Source organism: Hydra vulgaris, chromosome 11 (assembly GCF_038396675.1).
Source record: "Hydra vulgaris chromosome 11, alternate assembly HydraT2T_AEP".
NCBI classification, from domain to species: domain Eukaryota; kingdom Metazoa; phylum Cnidaria; class Hydrozoa; order Anthoathecata; family Hydridae; genus Hydra; species Hydra vulgaris.
The window spans coordinates 25,639,730-25,655,000 of NC_088930.1; the positions used below are offsets into that span (position 1 = coordinate 25,639,730).

Genomic DNA, 15,271 nt, shown 5'->3' on the forward strand with positions numbered 1-15,271 from the left:
GTTCTTTTACAGTATAAAACTGCAGTGACTTCTGTAACGATAATTTTTTTTTTAAAGCGGAGCATAAAGTAAAAGAAAGAAAAATAAAAGATTTAGAAAATCAATTAGCAAAAAAGTTCAAATGCAGGAAAAAGACCGATTGTTTATAGAAGGAAAAATTTATTAAAAATAAACGATTAAATACCTATCCGAATCAAGAAATAAAAGATTTTGATTGAAAAAAGAAATAAAAGTTAATTGATTGAAAAGTCACTTTTTTAACTCGAATTCTCAAGGGCTTTATTCCAATTTAGCTCATTCATTATGAACAAATTTAATGATATTTTTATAAGTTTATTTTGCAAAGAATTGTGGAAAGCAATATAGACTCTAAATAGTTATTGAAAAAAAACTTTAATGTTTGTTAGTACACTTGCTAATTTTAAATTAATAGCAATAAATGGATGCAAATAAGGACTACAGATGCAGATTATCTACAGTTAAAAAGTGGGAAAAACATTTTAATTGCGAGTTAAAATACGATTTAAATGGAAATGAAGTTATAAGATTAAGATGCAGTTTATGTAAACAATTTGAAAAACGGATAAGTCAAACAAAATTGTTTTCCATAACCTGGATCAAACCAGGAACAATATCAATAAAAAAAGATTCACTTGCATCGCACTTAAGCAGTGCGCAACATAAAGAGGCCTCGCGAATTCATCAACAAACAACATTAGGTTCAGTTTTATTATCTAACCATGTTATTTATAATAGTCCAATCGGGCGTGGTTTACATAAAATGGCCATAAAAGACGCTGACTCGTTACGGAAAAAGTTTAATATTGCGTATTACTTGGCAAAACTTAAATCAAAAATCAAAAAAAGTATCAGACCGCAAAGGATCCTATTATTTAGACACATTTTTTTCTTTCGCTTTATTTTATTGAATGAAAAAAGTGAACGCTAACTTTTATTAAAAAATACATTGAATGAAAAAGCAATAGATAGAAATATCATGGGAATTTGATAAGGTTACTTAGATAAGAAAACTTACTTAATAAGAATTTAATTATCATTCTTGTTTGTGATTGTGCTGGTTTTTGTGAAAATGTTAAGTTTTAACATCTTATCACGATAATGTTTTCGTCATTTTTAATAGTTTTTTATAACTGTTTCAAATTTATAGATTGTTTTGTTAGAGTTTCAAATAATTTTTTTTACTGTTAAAAATTTATAGAAAATTAAATATTCTAGTTGTTTTAAACAGTTTAAAATATGTAAATAAAATAGAAAATGAAATAATTAAAAGAAGATTATATCAAGTTCATTGATTTTACAAAAATACAGCCGTTAGATTTAATGCAATATAATAATAGTAATAATGTAAATTATAACAAAAGCTACGTTACAACCGCTGAACGTAAATGTTATGACATCTTATGCAAAAATGAGACTTATTATATATGTTATTATAAATAAGTTAAAATAAATAATGCCGCCTCCCCTCCGGCGGGAGTGGAGGAGGGGCTATGAGCAACAAAAAAATCGCGATTAGATTTTTTTACGTTAATTCAAGCCCTGTATATATGTCCCAATCCAAACACTCAGCCAATGCAGCAGCAACTTTCTTGCATGTTCTCTCCATACCATTCAACCCCTTACAGTTCCAAGCTTTCTTTTATGATTTTGGTTTCTTAGAACCTTCATTGATTTTATTTAATTGTTTTTACTATTATTTTGTTTATTGGTACTAAATAATAATGGTATTTATAGTTATTATATATATACACTCAAACCTCTTTTTGTGTGGTAGATAGGGACCCCATAAAAGAAAACGCATAAAAAAAACGCATTAAAAAAATAATTACTTTTGTACATACATATTACACATTTTAATCGTTGAGATTGAAATTATTGCGCATTCAAAAATTAAATTATATGAGATCGCACAAAAAAAATTGCATAAAATAAAACACACAAATAATCGCATAAAAAAGGACTGCATAAAAAGAGGTTTAAGTGTATGTATTTAATAGGAACTGTATTATTTGTTTTTAGTATTGATGATTTATTGGTTGGATCACCACAGTATTCAGTTGTAACTGATGAAGGAAGGGTTTATATATATATGAATAAACCAATCTTTGTAATTATTATTTTATAATTATTTATATGAATTTAAATAGTATTTATTTTGTAAGTGTTTGACTAGCTAACAAATGTTAAAAGTTAGTTTTTTAGTGAATATGAAAGTTAATATAAACTTTGTTTATCTGCATTGTGTAGAATATTGTTTTATTCTTTACTTGTGTATTGTTTTAATATCAGTATACACAGTGCATCATTTATTATTCAACACAGTTCAGTTCTTTCCTTCGCTAAAGTTGTTTTGTAATAATATTTTTATTTACTTACAATTGGAATTAAAAAAATAACGTCAACTTAAATATATTCAGATTTTTTTATGTATTTTTGATTTTATTTTCACAGACTGGTTTGCAGCTGCAAAAGAATTTCTTAGCTCCAGATAGCACAATTGGAGCTCGATTTGGTTCTGTAATTTCCAAAATAGGAGATATCAATAAAGACGGATATCAAGGTAAAATTTTTGTTAAAATTATCTTATCTGATGATAAATATTTTATCTTTTCTAATTTAGCTTTTTTATGAGTCATAAAGTGTCACGCTAAATTTATCTTTTGAATAGAAGTATGATAAATCATACTTCATAAAGATTTTGAATTTAAATTAGAGATGTACCGGAATTCTGGTCAGAATTTGTGACTTTCAGTTCATTCTGGTTCTGGCCAGAAATACCATATTTTAAGCTGGAATACAGGAGTATTCCAGCCTAAAATATGGTATTTAAAGCCAGAATAAAAATATAGTTTTTTCGTTTTATTTCTTAAGACATATTACACAGACTCTGTAAATTAAATCAAAAAAATCATTTTCCTTCAGAGCAATGAAGAAATATAAGTAAAACTAGATAAAAAATACAAATCTCTAAACAAACACAATGTAATTATATTTGCAATAATCAATTATCCAAGGATTTCTGGAAATTGAGGAATATTGTGGTGCAAAAATAAGTCAATCCAGTTTTGGGAAACAAACTATTTTTTTTTCAATCAAAAATGTTACCTGCCTCTGAGAATAGTCTCATTTTAAATGTTACTTTAATTTTAAATAGTTAAACAGTTATAGGATGCCTATTACAGTAAATATTTCAATTTTAACCTAAATGGAATAATAGAAAATAAAGAAATAATTTTATATAAAAATATTATGGAGGTTAAACTTTCAATACATAGAACAAATGCAAATATATATTATATAACCTAGATGCTGCGGTGCAGGCTTTCACTTAAATCTTGAAGGTATCAAATAATATAAATATAATTCTTGTTCCCACCAGAATTTTATTGAAAATTCCAGCAAATCTGATTCAAGACGGATTTTAAAATTTCCATTATGGTGCACCCCTAATTTAAATTACTTTAAATTAGGGGTTTAAATTACTAGATGTCAATAATATTTTAAACTTATATTTAGTTAGATTTACTTAATGGATAAAAGTACATCACAGTAAATTTACCTATAAACCAAATCAGAACAACCAGTTAAGTTACTACAGTTTAGTTGTACTATACTCAAAGACTCACAAAAGTTAGCCATACAAATGTCTCTATTTATATCTTATATAATGTTAACCCATAATAAGCTTTTACCTAAAAATTATTTTAACAAGAAATCTTGAATAGAATATGAAAACACAATATCATTTTTTTAATATTTTTGTTTTATTTTAAGTGTGATACCAAGATTAAACATATTCTATAAATGCGCAAGTTGTTTTTAGGATTTTTTTTTTTAGAGAAATCAATTTAAAGAAAAAATATTAGTCTTCTAAAATACTTTTGTTCAAATAATTTAGCAATGAAAAATTAAAATTAAAAAAAAAATTTGAAAAATTTAAAAGAATTTTAACACTCAATAATTGTAAATATAATTGCAGCAACATCTACAATACCCTGTAGCATAGCAAGAAGCATACCTGAAAATTAAACTTAGATCTAGCTAAAGTAACAATATTATATTTAGAACAGTGCAAGTGAGGAAGAAAGTTTTATTTAAATCATAAACATTTTGAATAGTTAATTACCTTTTGTTTCTTGAAAATAGTTTTAAAAGTAGAAATATTCTATTCCAAACATTAAATGAGTGATTATTGAAGCTATCAATTATTGAAGCTATCAATTATTGAAGCTATCAATTATTGAAGCTATCAATTATTGAAGCTATCAATTATTGAAGCTATCAATTATTGAAGCTATCAATTATTGAAGCTATCAATTATTGAAGCTATCAATTATTGAAGCTATCAGTTATTAAAGCTATCAATTATTGAAGCTATCAATTATTGAAACTATCAATTACTGAAGCTATCAATTATTGAAGCTATTAATTATTGATAGCTTCAATAATTGATAACTTCAATAATTGATATTGTAAAATTCAATTTCCTTAGAATTTCTTAACTTTGAATTTATTATAATTATTTCATTATTATTCCTGTTTATAATTATAGAATAAAATAACTTGCCTTAGAAAATATAGTTTCTGAAAATACATAAAAATTAATTTCTTTTACCTAACTGTATCACTTTAAATGTTTATGTCAGACCAATATTTTTATATTATGCGGTAGTGGTGTAGTGGTAAAGCGCTCACTTCATAAGCGAGAGGTTCCGAGTTCGATCCCCACCACGTCCCTGGTAGTACCGCGCTCAACTTGTTTCTCCGCGCAGCGGCCTTGTTCATCAAGGTTCGTGTTTCGGAGTTATAGAGTTGGGAGAGGGTTATAAACCACTATTAAGTAGCCTCCTCATTTGTAATGGCCTTCTCAGCCTTGAGGAGGTGAATAACAAAAAAAAAAAAAAAAAAAAATATTTATACCAGTAATTTCTGTTACATTATTTTAAATATCATGTTTTTGTCATGTTCCTATTAATTTATTCTCCTAATAACTACTTGATTAATTTTTTATCTACATATCCAGTTTAAGAAACCAAAATTAACACTGTTAATATTGCAATATTAACAACTTTGCGATGTTTTTTACAACTTGTGATGTGATGTGATTTTTACAACTTTGTGATGTTTTTAAACTTCTTTACTTCCCAGGCCAGTTCAATGAGGTCCTGCAGTGCACTTTTTCGTGCCACCTGAAAACACAATAAATTCTGCGCGCATCAAAAATTATATTGCTACAAACAAATTAAATAGGGCCAGTAAAAATTGGCCCAGCTGTTTGGCAATGAATGAAAACAACGTCACAATACTTTAAATAAATTGCAAATAAAAATATTACTTATATATTAAAATAATTTAAAATTAGAACTAACTTAGAACTATTTATTCTTATAAAACCTGTCTGCAAATAGTTTAGGGTAATAGTTGAATATTTAAATATATATAAATACATATTACATTACCAAATATTTTATTTTAAATAAATATAGGCGGAGCTGGGCCCCTATGGCCCCTATTGATGAGCCGCCACTGATTGTCAGCATGAACATATTAAATATTTTTCTATAGCTAATTAAAGTGGTTTAGATATTGTAATATTTGCGTTTTTAATTTTAACTTTTTACTTTAATTTTTTTAAGTATCATGTTAAGTAAAAACAGTTTCTAAAAGTAATATCGTAATAGTATTAAATACGTCATTTGCTCATTACATTTTATTTGTAAGTAACTATGTATTTGGTTTATTTTAATGTACATTTTAAAAGAAAACCAGATTTTTATAAAAAAAAAATTTTAAATAAATTTAAACTATTTATTTTGTTTTACAATTTTTTTATCTTTTCTTACAATAAAAAATAAAAATAAATAAAAAATAGTTGTTATTATTTTAGTAGATGATTAATTTAAAAGGTATAAATTTAAAGTTGTTAAAAGTTATAAATTTAAAAAGCTTTTTTGTTACTCATGATGATGTTATGCTAACTAACGTTAAAATAGTTATATCGGTATAATTTTCTTTAATAAAAAACCTCTTTATCATAAAATTTATTTTTCTCAGATGTTGCAATAGCAGCTCCTGGTGGTGGTCCAGATGGCAAAGGAGCAGTGTATATATACAATGGTGGTGTAAATGGGATTATTCTTCAATACTCTCAAGTTTGTTTATTATACTATTATTATATAAATTTCTTGTCATTCTTAGATTTTTCTTAATTTATGCTTTATTTATGTTATTAATGTTAAAAACAATGAAGTTTTTATCACCACACACATATATACTAAGTTCTACATATTGAATAAGTTTTAAGTCTGATTTTTTAAATGTTATTTTGGATGTTGTAAAGTAAACTTGTAATGTAAAGTACAAATAATATGTGGGATCAGGATTGATCTTTTAGAAACCAGGATAGGTCTTTTAGAAACCAGGATAGGTCTTTTAGAAACCAGGATTGATCTTTTAGAAACCAGGATAGGTCTTTTAGAAACCAGGATAGGTCTTTTAGAAACCAGGATAGGTCTTTTAGAAACCAGGATAGGTCTTTTAGGATTTTTAGTGATTTTTGACTCATTGTTATTCATATTTTACACACTCTTTTCGTTTTTATTTTTAAATTATGATTTTATATTTCAAGACTCATCAAGCTTAATAAAAATATACATGTTCATATAATAAAGATATACAATGATGTTCATATAATAAAGATATACAATGATGTTCATATAATAAAGATACACAATGATGTTCATATAATAAAGATACACAATGATGTTCATATAATAAAGATATACAATGGTTTTTTATATAATAAAGATATACGATGATGTTCATATAATAAATATTTATTAGGTTGTTTATGCATCAACATTTTCGTCTGATTTTGGAACTGGTTTTGGTTCTTCAATTTCGGGTGGACTTGATGTTGATGGAAATAACTATCCAGGTATTTTTAAAGTTTTAAAAAACAATACAATAAAAGACTCTCAAGTTTTTTGAACATTTCTCTAGAATTATAAGAATTATATAAATAAAATATTGTAATTACAATCAATATTTATAAATGGGATATCAGTATCTCTATTTATAAATACATCTGTTAAATCAAAATGAAATGTAATTGATTGTAATGACGTGGATAAGAACGAAATTAAAATCTTAAAATCTAAAAGTATCTAGATACTTTGCTCAACTATTCTTTGTCTAAGAGGATCCAGAACACCATGGGTCGAAACAAATGACTTTGAAATTGAAGCTGCTTTCAAGGTGGATGTTATAGAAGCAAAAATTTAAAAATCTCTTAGCTTTTTTAAATATTTTTTTTTTACATTATTTGTTTGTTTTTTTTGTAATAAGTTTTTGAATATTTAAATACAATATTAAAAAAAAAAAAATTTAAGTTTTAAATAGGAAACTTTTATTTAAGTTGTAAACAAAAAAATAAAAAGCTGAAAAATGATTGTTTTATAAATTCTAATTAAATAATTAAAATAAAAATTTCAAAACTTTTTTATTTAAATTTCTAATAAAAAGGTAAAATGTTGGGTTCATTTTTCAACTATTTATGCAAATGTCTACGTTTGAAAACAAAATCAATGAACTTGGTGTTTGTTTTTATTGTCAATTTAATCCAAAATGTTCGCACATTAGTTGATTTATCAAACCCTGTATATATATATATATATATATATATATATATATATATATATATATATATATATATATATATATATATATATATATATATACATATACATATACATATACATATACATATACATATACATATACATATACATACATATATATATATATATATATATATATATATATATATATATATATATATATATATATATATACACATATACATATACATATACATACATATATATATATATATATATATATATATATATATATATATATATATATATATATATATATATATATATATATATATATTTAATAGTGGCTAACCAATGACTTGTCACTATTAAAATATTGGAAAATTATTGGCTAGCCATTTATAACACTAATGGCCCACTAACTGATGAGCAAAGCTCCTATGAACCACTAAAAAATGTTATATAGGTCCATTGCAAATCCACTCTTACAATGTTTGCTGGGTATATATATATATTTCTTTCAGAAAAGCAAAAAAAATAAAAAATAAAAAAATCTTTTTTACACCGTAATAGTTCTTCATATCTAAATAGTAGTTTTAATTTTTATAATTTTACAAAATTTTAATAATAAATCTAAAGAAAACAAACCTTGTTGTTTTTGTTTAAGGTTGTATGCTTCATTATTTATCAGATGTTAAATTAGTTATGCTCTTTTAATATTTTATTATGTTTTTAGAATGAATCTGAGTTCACTAACTCTAAATGTGCTACACAAATATTATAATTTGTTAAAGCCATTAAGTTTATGTAAGACATCTTTTGGCAATTGTTAAAAAGCGCAAAGAAAAGTATTTACCTCAAAATTCATACAGGAAAGAGTTATAACAGTATTTTCAATTGATAGACATAAACAATATGTTATATACAATTCAACTTTTAACTCTTTTGAAATAAAAAATATTTCTTGTGAAAAATATTTAAAAGAAAAGGTTTTTATACTTAACAAAGCACCAAGTTTGTTCTGATTTTATAACACTCATTGTTTGTATTTTCGGACAATAACTCTTTTAGTAATTTTTGTGATTTATCTTTTTCTTTGTCCTGAAATATTGCTACACCAACACCGTTATTTCTTTTTTTAAATATTGTTATTTCTTTTTTAAATATTGTTATTTTTTTTTAGAATATTGTCATTTCTTTTAAATTTGATATTAAATATTAATTAAGATATATGATAAAACAGCTGTTATAAGCTGTGAGCCCAAGCCACTCCCACTTCTATTAATAAACCATCCGAATAATTTTATTAATTGTTGACAAAATGTTATTGTAATATTACTGTAATCTATTACTAATAATCTATTATTAAAATTTTATTAGACATGTATAAAAATAAGTTTTAAAAAACAGTTTATATTATTTCTTGCATAAGCATGAGATTCTTTTTTAAGTAATCTAATTAGCAGGTGCTTATTAGAGTCTTGTTTTCTAGCAGGCTGGAAAACAAGACTCTAATAAGCACTTGTTAAATAGTTTTGAAAGTATAGATGACAGCTCTGGAAAACACTTATGCAAGACTGTATCTTTAGGTGAGTTGACAAAGTCTGAACCATACAAGAGAAGTGGAATAACAGATTTGTCCTTATTATTGATAATATTAAAAATTCTCCAGAAGTCACGAGAGCCTAATTTTTGTGATGAAATACAAGATTTCATGATCTGAGAATAGCGGGCTTTGAGTTTAGACAAAACCTTTTTACAATGGTTTCTAGCAGTAATAGACAGACATCTGTTTTCTGGAGAATTGTATTGCTAATAGATATGCGGTAGTGGTGTAGTGGTAGAGCGCTCGCTTCATAAGCGAGAGGTTCCGAGTTCGATCCCCACCACGTCCCTGGTAGTACCGCGCTCAACTTGTTTCTCCGCGCAGCGGCCTTGTTCGTGTTTCGGAGTTATAGAGTTGAGAGAGGGTTATAACCACAATTAAGTAGCCTCCTCATCTGTAGTGGCCTTCTGGGCCTTGGGGAGGTGAAATAACAAAAAAAAAAAAAAAAAAAAAATATGGAAGTAATAGTTTTGATTTGCAATTGCACTAGCACAATGTGAGGAAAACCATGGTGAAGAATGAGGCATGACCTAGAATCGTCGAGAGGAATTAAAAGATTCCATGCCAGGCTGAATCCATGAAGTTATGTAAGAAGCACATTTGTAAGCAGGGAGACATAAGATTTCTACCCAAGGGCCATCACCAAGAAAATCACAGAAAGAGTTCCAATCAGCTTTAAGGTAGTTGTAAGAGGTATAATAATAGGGGGATTCAGATGATGAAGAAGAATGGGATATTAGTTTTAGAGAGATCAAATCGTGATCAGAAGCACCTAAGGGTGAATGTGGAGAGACTGAGCACTGACTAGGATCAGAAACAAGACATAAGTCGAGTAGAGAAGGTAAATGATTTGGGTTGTCTGGAAAGCTAGTTGGAAACTTGACTATTTGAGTTAGAGATTGACTAGCTAGAGCCAAGCCATTCAGTGTGATGAACATTAAAGTCACCAACAGCAACAATATTGGCTGATGGATAAAGAGAGGGCTTGGTCAATTTGATCAAAAATTACATCGAGTGAAGTGGTGCTAAACAAAAGCACATAAAAGAATAGTCTGTGGATTCAAACTTAGTTTCCCGACAAATGGGTCAATTCATACGAATGTAAATGCCCAGGCCAAGCATGTGACTATTGGAATCTTTATGAATTAGAGGAAGATAACCATCAACACTAAGATCACAAAATGAGACAGCTGAACTCAAATTAGTCTCACAAAGAGCAAGTAGGTCTGGTGAACTTTGCAAGAGATAAGACTCAACAGAAGAAAAGTTACTTCAAAGACCACGAATATTAGTGAATGATAGGTTTAGAGAACTTGGTAATGATGATGGTTTTTTGTGTTTTATAGTTTTTGGTACTTTATTCAATTTTAAATTTGTTGAAGAACTTGACTCACAGCATAAATAGTACTCAGAATACTGTTTAATAGCTCAAGCAATTGCCTCATTACTATTAATAAACCCTAAGCTGTATTAAAGGGCTCCAAATGTTGCCTCGGCAATGCACACCAAGAGTACAAACAGGGATACCATCCACGCGCAACATGGCACTGTTAATACTTTGATATTTTTTAGCTGTTGATGGAATCAGCCTCTCTGAGAGCTACCACAGAGTTCAGGAAACCTGACTACTAGCCGGCCTCAGCACCATAAAACTGAGTTTTAGAGCTGTACCCTCATTAGGAGATAATAGAATGAGTTGCCTATTCATAAAAACAGAGACACAAACAAAACCCATGCATTGAGTCAAGAAGATCCGGCATTCAACATCCTAAACTGGAAACAATGTGTTAAAAATACATCTACACCAGCCTAATAGATGTAGAAGGGGTGTGAGGCTGGTCAACAGATAAAATCTGTTTACCCCGTAAGTGTTTGTCTAGGAGGCCTTCTACAAGACAATAGCCGGATGCATTCAACATCTGCCCAAGATGATTATTTTTATCAAGACACCATATCTAGCCTTTACTCACTCAAGAGCGCCAAGGCAGGGGGTGTTTTAAGTTGGAGTTGGCTTCTCCTTGCCTCCTAGCCTAAAAAGGCGTATCCTACAGGGCAGCAGGACATGAAGCAGGTTGTACTAGGTTACATGTTACCAGTAACAGGATAACCTGACCTAACAGTACCTTTATGAATCTTATTCTTTTAGGTACCATATTTACCATCAGTAAATCTTTGTTCCCTGATGCTTTCATTACAAAAAATTCAATGTTCCGAATTGGTTTTTCAGAATTCTCTCTTAAGAAAGAGGTGTGTGCATAGAGTCAGTAGATACAGTCAGACATTGGAGACACTATCTAGCTTAACACCATTTCACACTAATTGTTGATCAACAACAATTAGTCTGAAATGTCATGATAATATTATAGCAAAGAAAAAAATTCAAGTTTAAAATGGTGCTTGGTGACAAGATTACATTGTCTGCGTTATTATAATTTTATTAAACATTATATATCTTCTTTGTTTATAATTTAATTAATGTCATATATCTTTAAAAAACAACAAAAATCAAAATAAAAAATGGAAATAACTTCCTCATGAAAATTAAACTTGTTTAAGTAATGGTAAACTGATTCAAATTTAACTATAAAAGCACAAGATAATTGAAAATGATAGTTTGTTCCTAACTTTTAGAAAACAAGGTTCTTTCTAACTAAAAACTTCTTACTTTGCTTTTACTTTTTTTATTTTTATAATTAAGTATTTATTTTTATGATGTTAAAACAAAAAAAAGGGATTATTTAATCCATCACAAAATAAATAATTATTTAGCAACTAAAAATCAATTGATCATATGTTATATGTTATAGGGTCACATGTTATATCAACATAAAAGAATTAGGTTTAAACATGTGTCATGAATTTTCTGAATTGATTATATTGTTCAATTGAATTTTTTTGTTTAGATGTTGTTATAGGAGCTTTCAATATTGGCAAAGTTTTTCTTTTGAGGTAAGTTTATGGTTGTTTTTTTTTAGTTAGTAGTCAAAAAGTTAGTGTAACAGAACCCCAAGAAACCTTATATACATACATATTTTATGGTTAGTAGTGAGAGAGTAGTTGATTTCTTGTATTCACTCTTATTCTTCCAAATTGCTTTATTTTTAAAGTTTTTTATTTAGAGTACATTTAGTTGCTTCTATTTGCTCATCACAAGCTCAACATTATCTTGAATAAGTTCTTCTTTGTTGTGGTCTTTTTCATAAAAAGCTTACACCAACCCAATGGTAACAGGATCCGAATACCATAAACAATTTTTCCATGATTTTAATACTACCTATTGGGTAGTTACTTAGTACTGACAGTCTGGTCTTCTTTTGAAAAAAAAAAATTACAAGCTCCATCAGTTCACAATATTTTCTGCATATTAACATGCATAAGTCCTTTTCATAGCATATCAAAGCAAATTCTGTTGATAAACTGTCTGAAATAAAATAATTTGTACATTGAATTGCTGTGAACTGTGCTATTCAGCTACCCTATTCTAACAACAGCAAAAATTTTATGTTGTATAAAGTAATTGCAAAGTGTCAATAATTATTCTATGAATAATTATAAAATAAATTAAGAAATTATATTATGAAAACTTGTTTGCTTATTTAAGTGATAAATATATTTAAAGTTAAAATTGTTAAAAAACCTGTCCAATGATTGTTTTATAATATGAGTAATTTTTTGAAACAATCATGCAACTATATTTTTTTAATTTAACATAGAAATGACAACAACTATTACTATTTATAATCTTAGAAAACATATTTTTAAAAATGCTTAGAAAACTTCTACGCCACAATAATATTAAACTTACTACGCCACAATAATATTTTGATTTTAATCCCGAGCCAATTGAACTTCATTAATAACTTTAAGAATAAAACAGTTAGATACTTTTTCCAAAATCTAATAATAACTCATCTACATTGTATATATAGCAAGTGTCTTTGTCATAAAGTCAATTGTTTCAAGTAAATTAGTATGCTGTTTTTTTTATTATTATTTTAGCATCAATTTGCACACTATTAAGTGTCTCATTTCATCTTATATAAAACTTTCCATTAATTTACACTCAACCAAATGTCAGAAATAACTAGATGGTTCAAGTTAGCTTTCTTTTTTTAACTAGAAGTATGTTTTTTTTTCCAATGGTCTGAAACAACACTTGATTTATAAGATTGTTGAATAATATTGATAAAGGCTTGCAGACTGACTGAGAAAACATTTTGAGAACTTAAGGGTAAACCTTGTCCACTCCAGCAGTTTTTTGTCCATCAAATTTGTTGATATGAATTCTAACAACAGCTTCTGTAAAGCTTGGATCCAGTATTTTAGATTTAAATTTATCAATGATTTTTGAAACATTTGTTGAATCCTCCCTTGTGAAAATTGAAACAGAATACTTGTTTAATGCACTCGCTATTATAGCTCTATCTGTAGTAGTTTGTTTAACTGCTTTTTGAGAACCATCAATCCAATATAATGCTCTTATTAATCCTTTGTTGATGTTTTGCTTTTGATATATGCATATACAAATTTAAAATTTAGTTTGTAGTTCAATGCTAATTTCTATTCAAAATTCCAAATATTTTGTTTCACCTTTTTTCTGATCTCCATAATTACTAAATTTTGAGACGCATAAACCACAAGTTGCCCTTTATTTTACATTTGTTTTATACCAATGTGCATCTAAAGAGGATTTTTTATTCTATTTTTGCTATTCAACCTAGAAATAAAAATATAAAAGTTTTTGCCACTTTTCAACCTAGAAAGTAGGAACATATAAAATTCATAATTATTAGTTGTTAACCAGATGATGTAAGAATCATTCGCAATTATATTTATAAATTTATCAGACTTGAAATTTTGTTAAATTATTCATTAAATTTCTTTCAATTCCCTTTGTCATATAGTATTTTACTCTTTAGTGCTCCTTTATCATTTCTATTGTTAGAATATGAATAATTAAACTTGAGTATATGGTGACCTTGTTCAATCGCCACCAAAGATGGAAAATAAATGTCTAAAAATATTCTGGTATTCAGTTATTATCAAATATAGTACATTACTACCTAAACCCATTTTTACATAAATAATATTTTGGAAAAAAAAAGAATTAGCTAGCCAATCTATGAAATCTTTTAATTGAATATACTGATCATAATTAAGTAGATTGTAATTTTCAAACCAATTTATTGATGCAAAATTGAAATCTCTACATAGCAGGATACCCAATATTTTTATAATACAAGTTGCTAACTTGTTTAATTAAGCAGGTTATAGGTAAATTTTCTATTTTACTACATGAACCTGGGTGATAGATACACAAATTATCATTTCTGAGCCAGCCTCAATAATACTCCAAATTTGCTCTATTATTCTAGAGTTAAGTATATCGTTGTCTATGATATTGGGTTTGATGTTGTTTTTAATATAAATACCTACTCCACCTCTCTCCACCTCTTCTAAGTTGATTGAAACAAATAATTTTTTTATCCATCAAGTTTCACTTATAAATACAACCAAAGCATTTTGTTGATTAATTTCAATTTCTAGGTTGTTTATCTTATTATTTATAGGCATTTAACTTGATTTGTTTAAGTAAGTTTGTTTGCTCAAGTTGATTGAATGGTCTTTTTTTAAATTTATATCTTTTTATTATTTTTGGTGCTTCTTTTTAATTTTAATTATTTAAAACTCTATAGTTACTTTAAAGGAGGAAACAGTAATAAGTAAAAACAGTAGGAGGTAATATTTCCAAAATAAAATTTGTAATGGCTTAAGTTAATATTTAGTTGCTTCTAATCTTCTAGTTTCAATTATTTGAAAATTCTTTTTAAAATGCAAAAAAAGTGAAAGAAGCATAAGTAATCATCCAAAATAAAATAACACTTTTTTTCTTGCTTTTAAATAATGATTATTGATAAAATGTCAAAGTAAAGAAAACTTTGATCTTTATAAATAATCAAACAGGTGTTTTTGGTGATTTATAAAATCAATAAATCAACTAAGTGTTTTGATGATCTAATTTTGA

At 27.0% G+C, this 15,271-nt stretch overlaps 1 protein-coding gene across 1 annotated transcript in view; it reads left to right on the forward strand.

Moving 5' to 3' along the window:
• The window catches only part of LOC100202151 (integrin alpha-8), an 82,155-nt gene that overhangs the window by 47,320 nt on the left and 19,564 nt on the right, over positions 1-15,271 (forward strand). Inside the window, exons 10-14 of the mRNA XM_065810574.1 lie at positions 2,041-2,128; positions 2,473-2,581; positions 6,076-6,173; positions 6,865-6,958; positions 12,150-12,195. Coding sequence (XP_065666646.1) covers positions 2,041-2,128; positions 2,473-2,581; positions 6,076-6,173; positions 6,865-6,958; positions 12,150-12,195 — 435 coding nt within the window. The remainder of the gene's footprint in view (positions 1-2,040; positions 2,129-2,472; positions 2,582-6,075; positions 6,174-6,864; positions 6,959-12,149; positions 12,196-15,271) is intronic.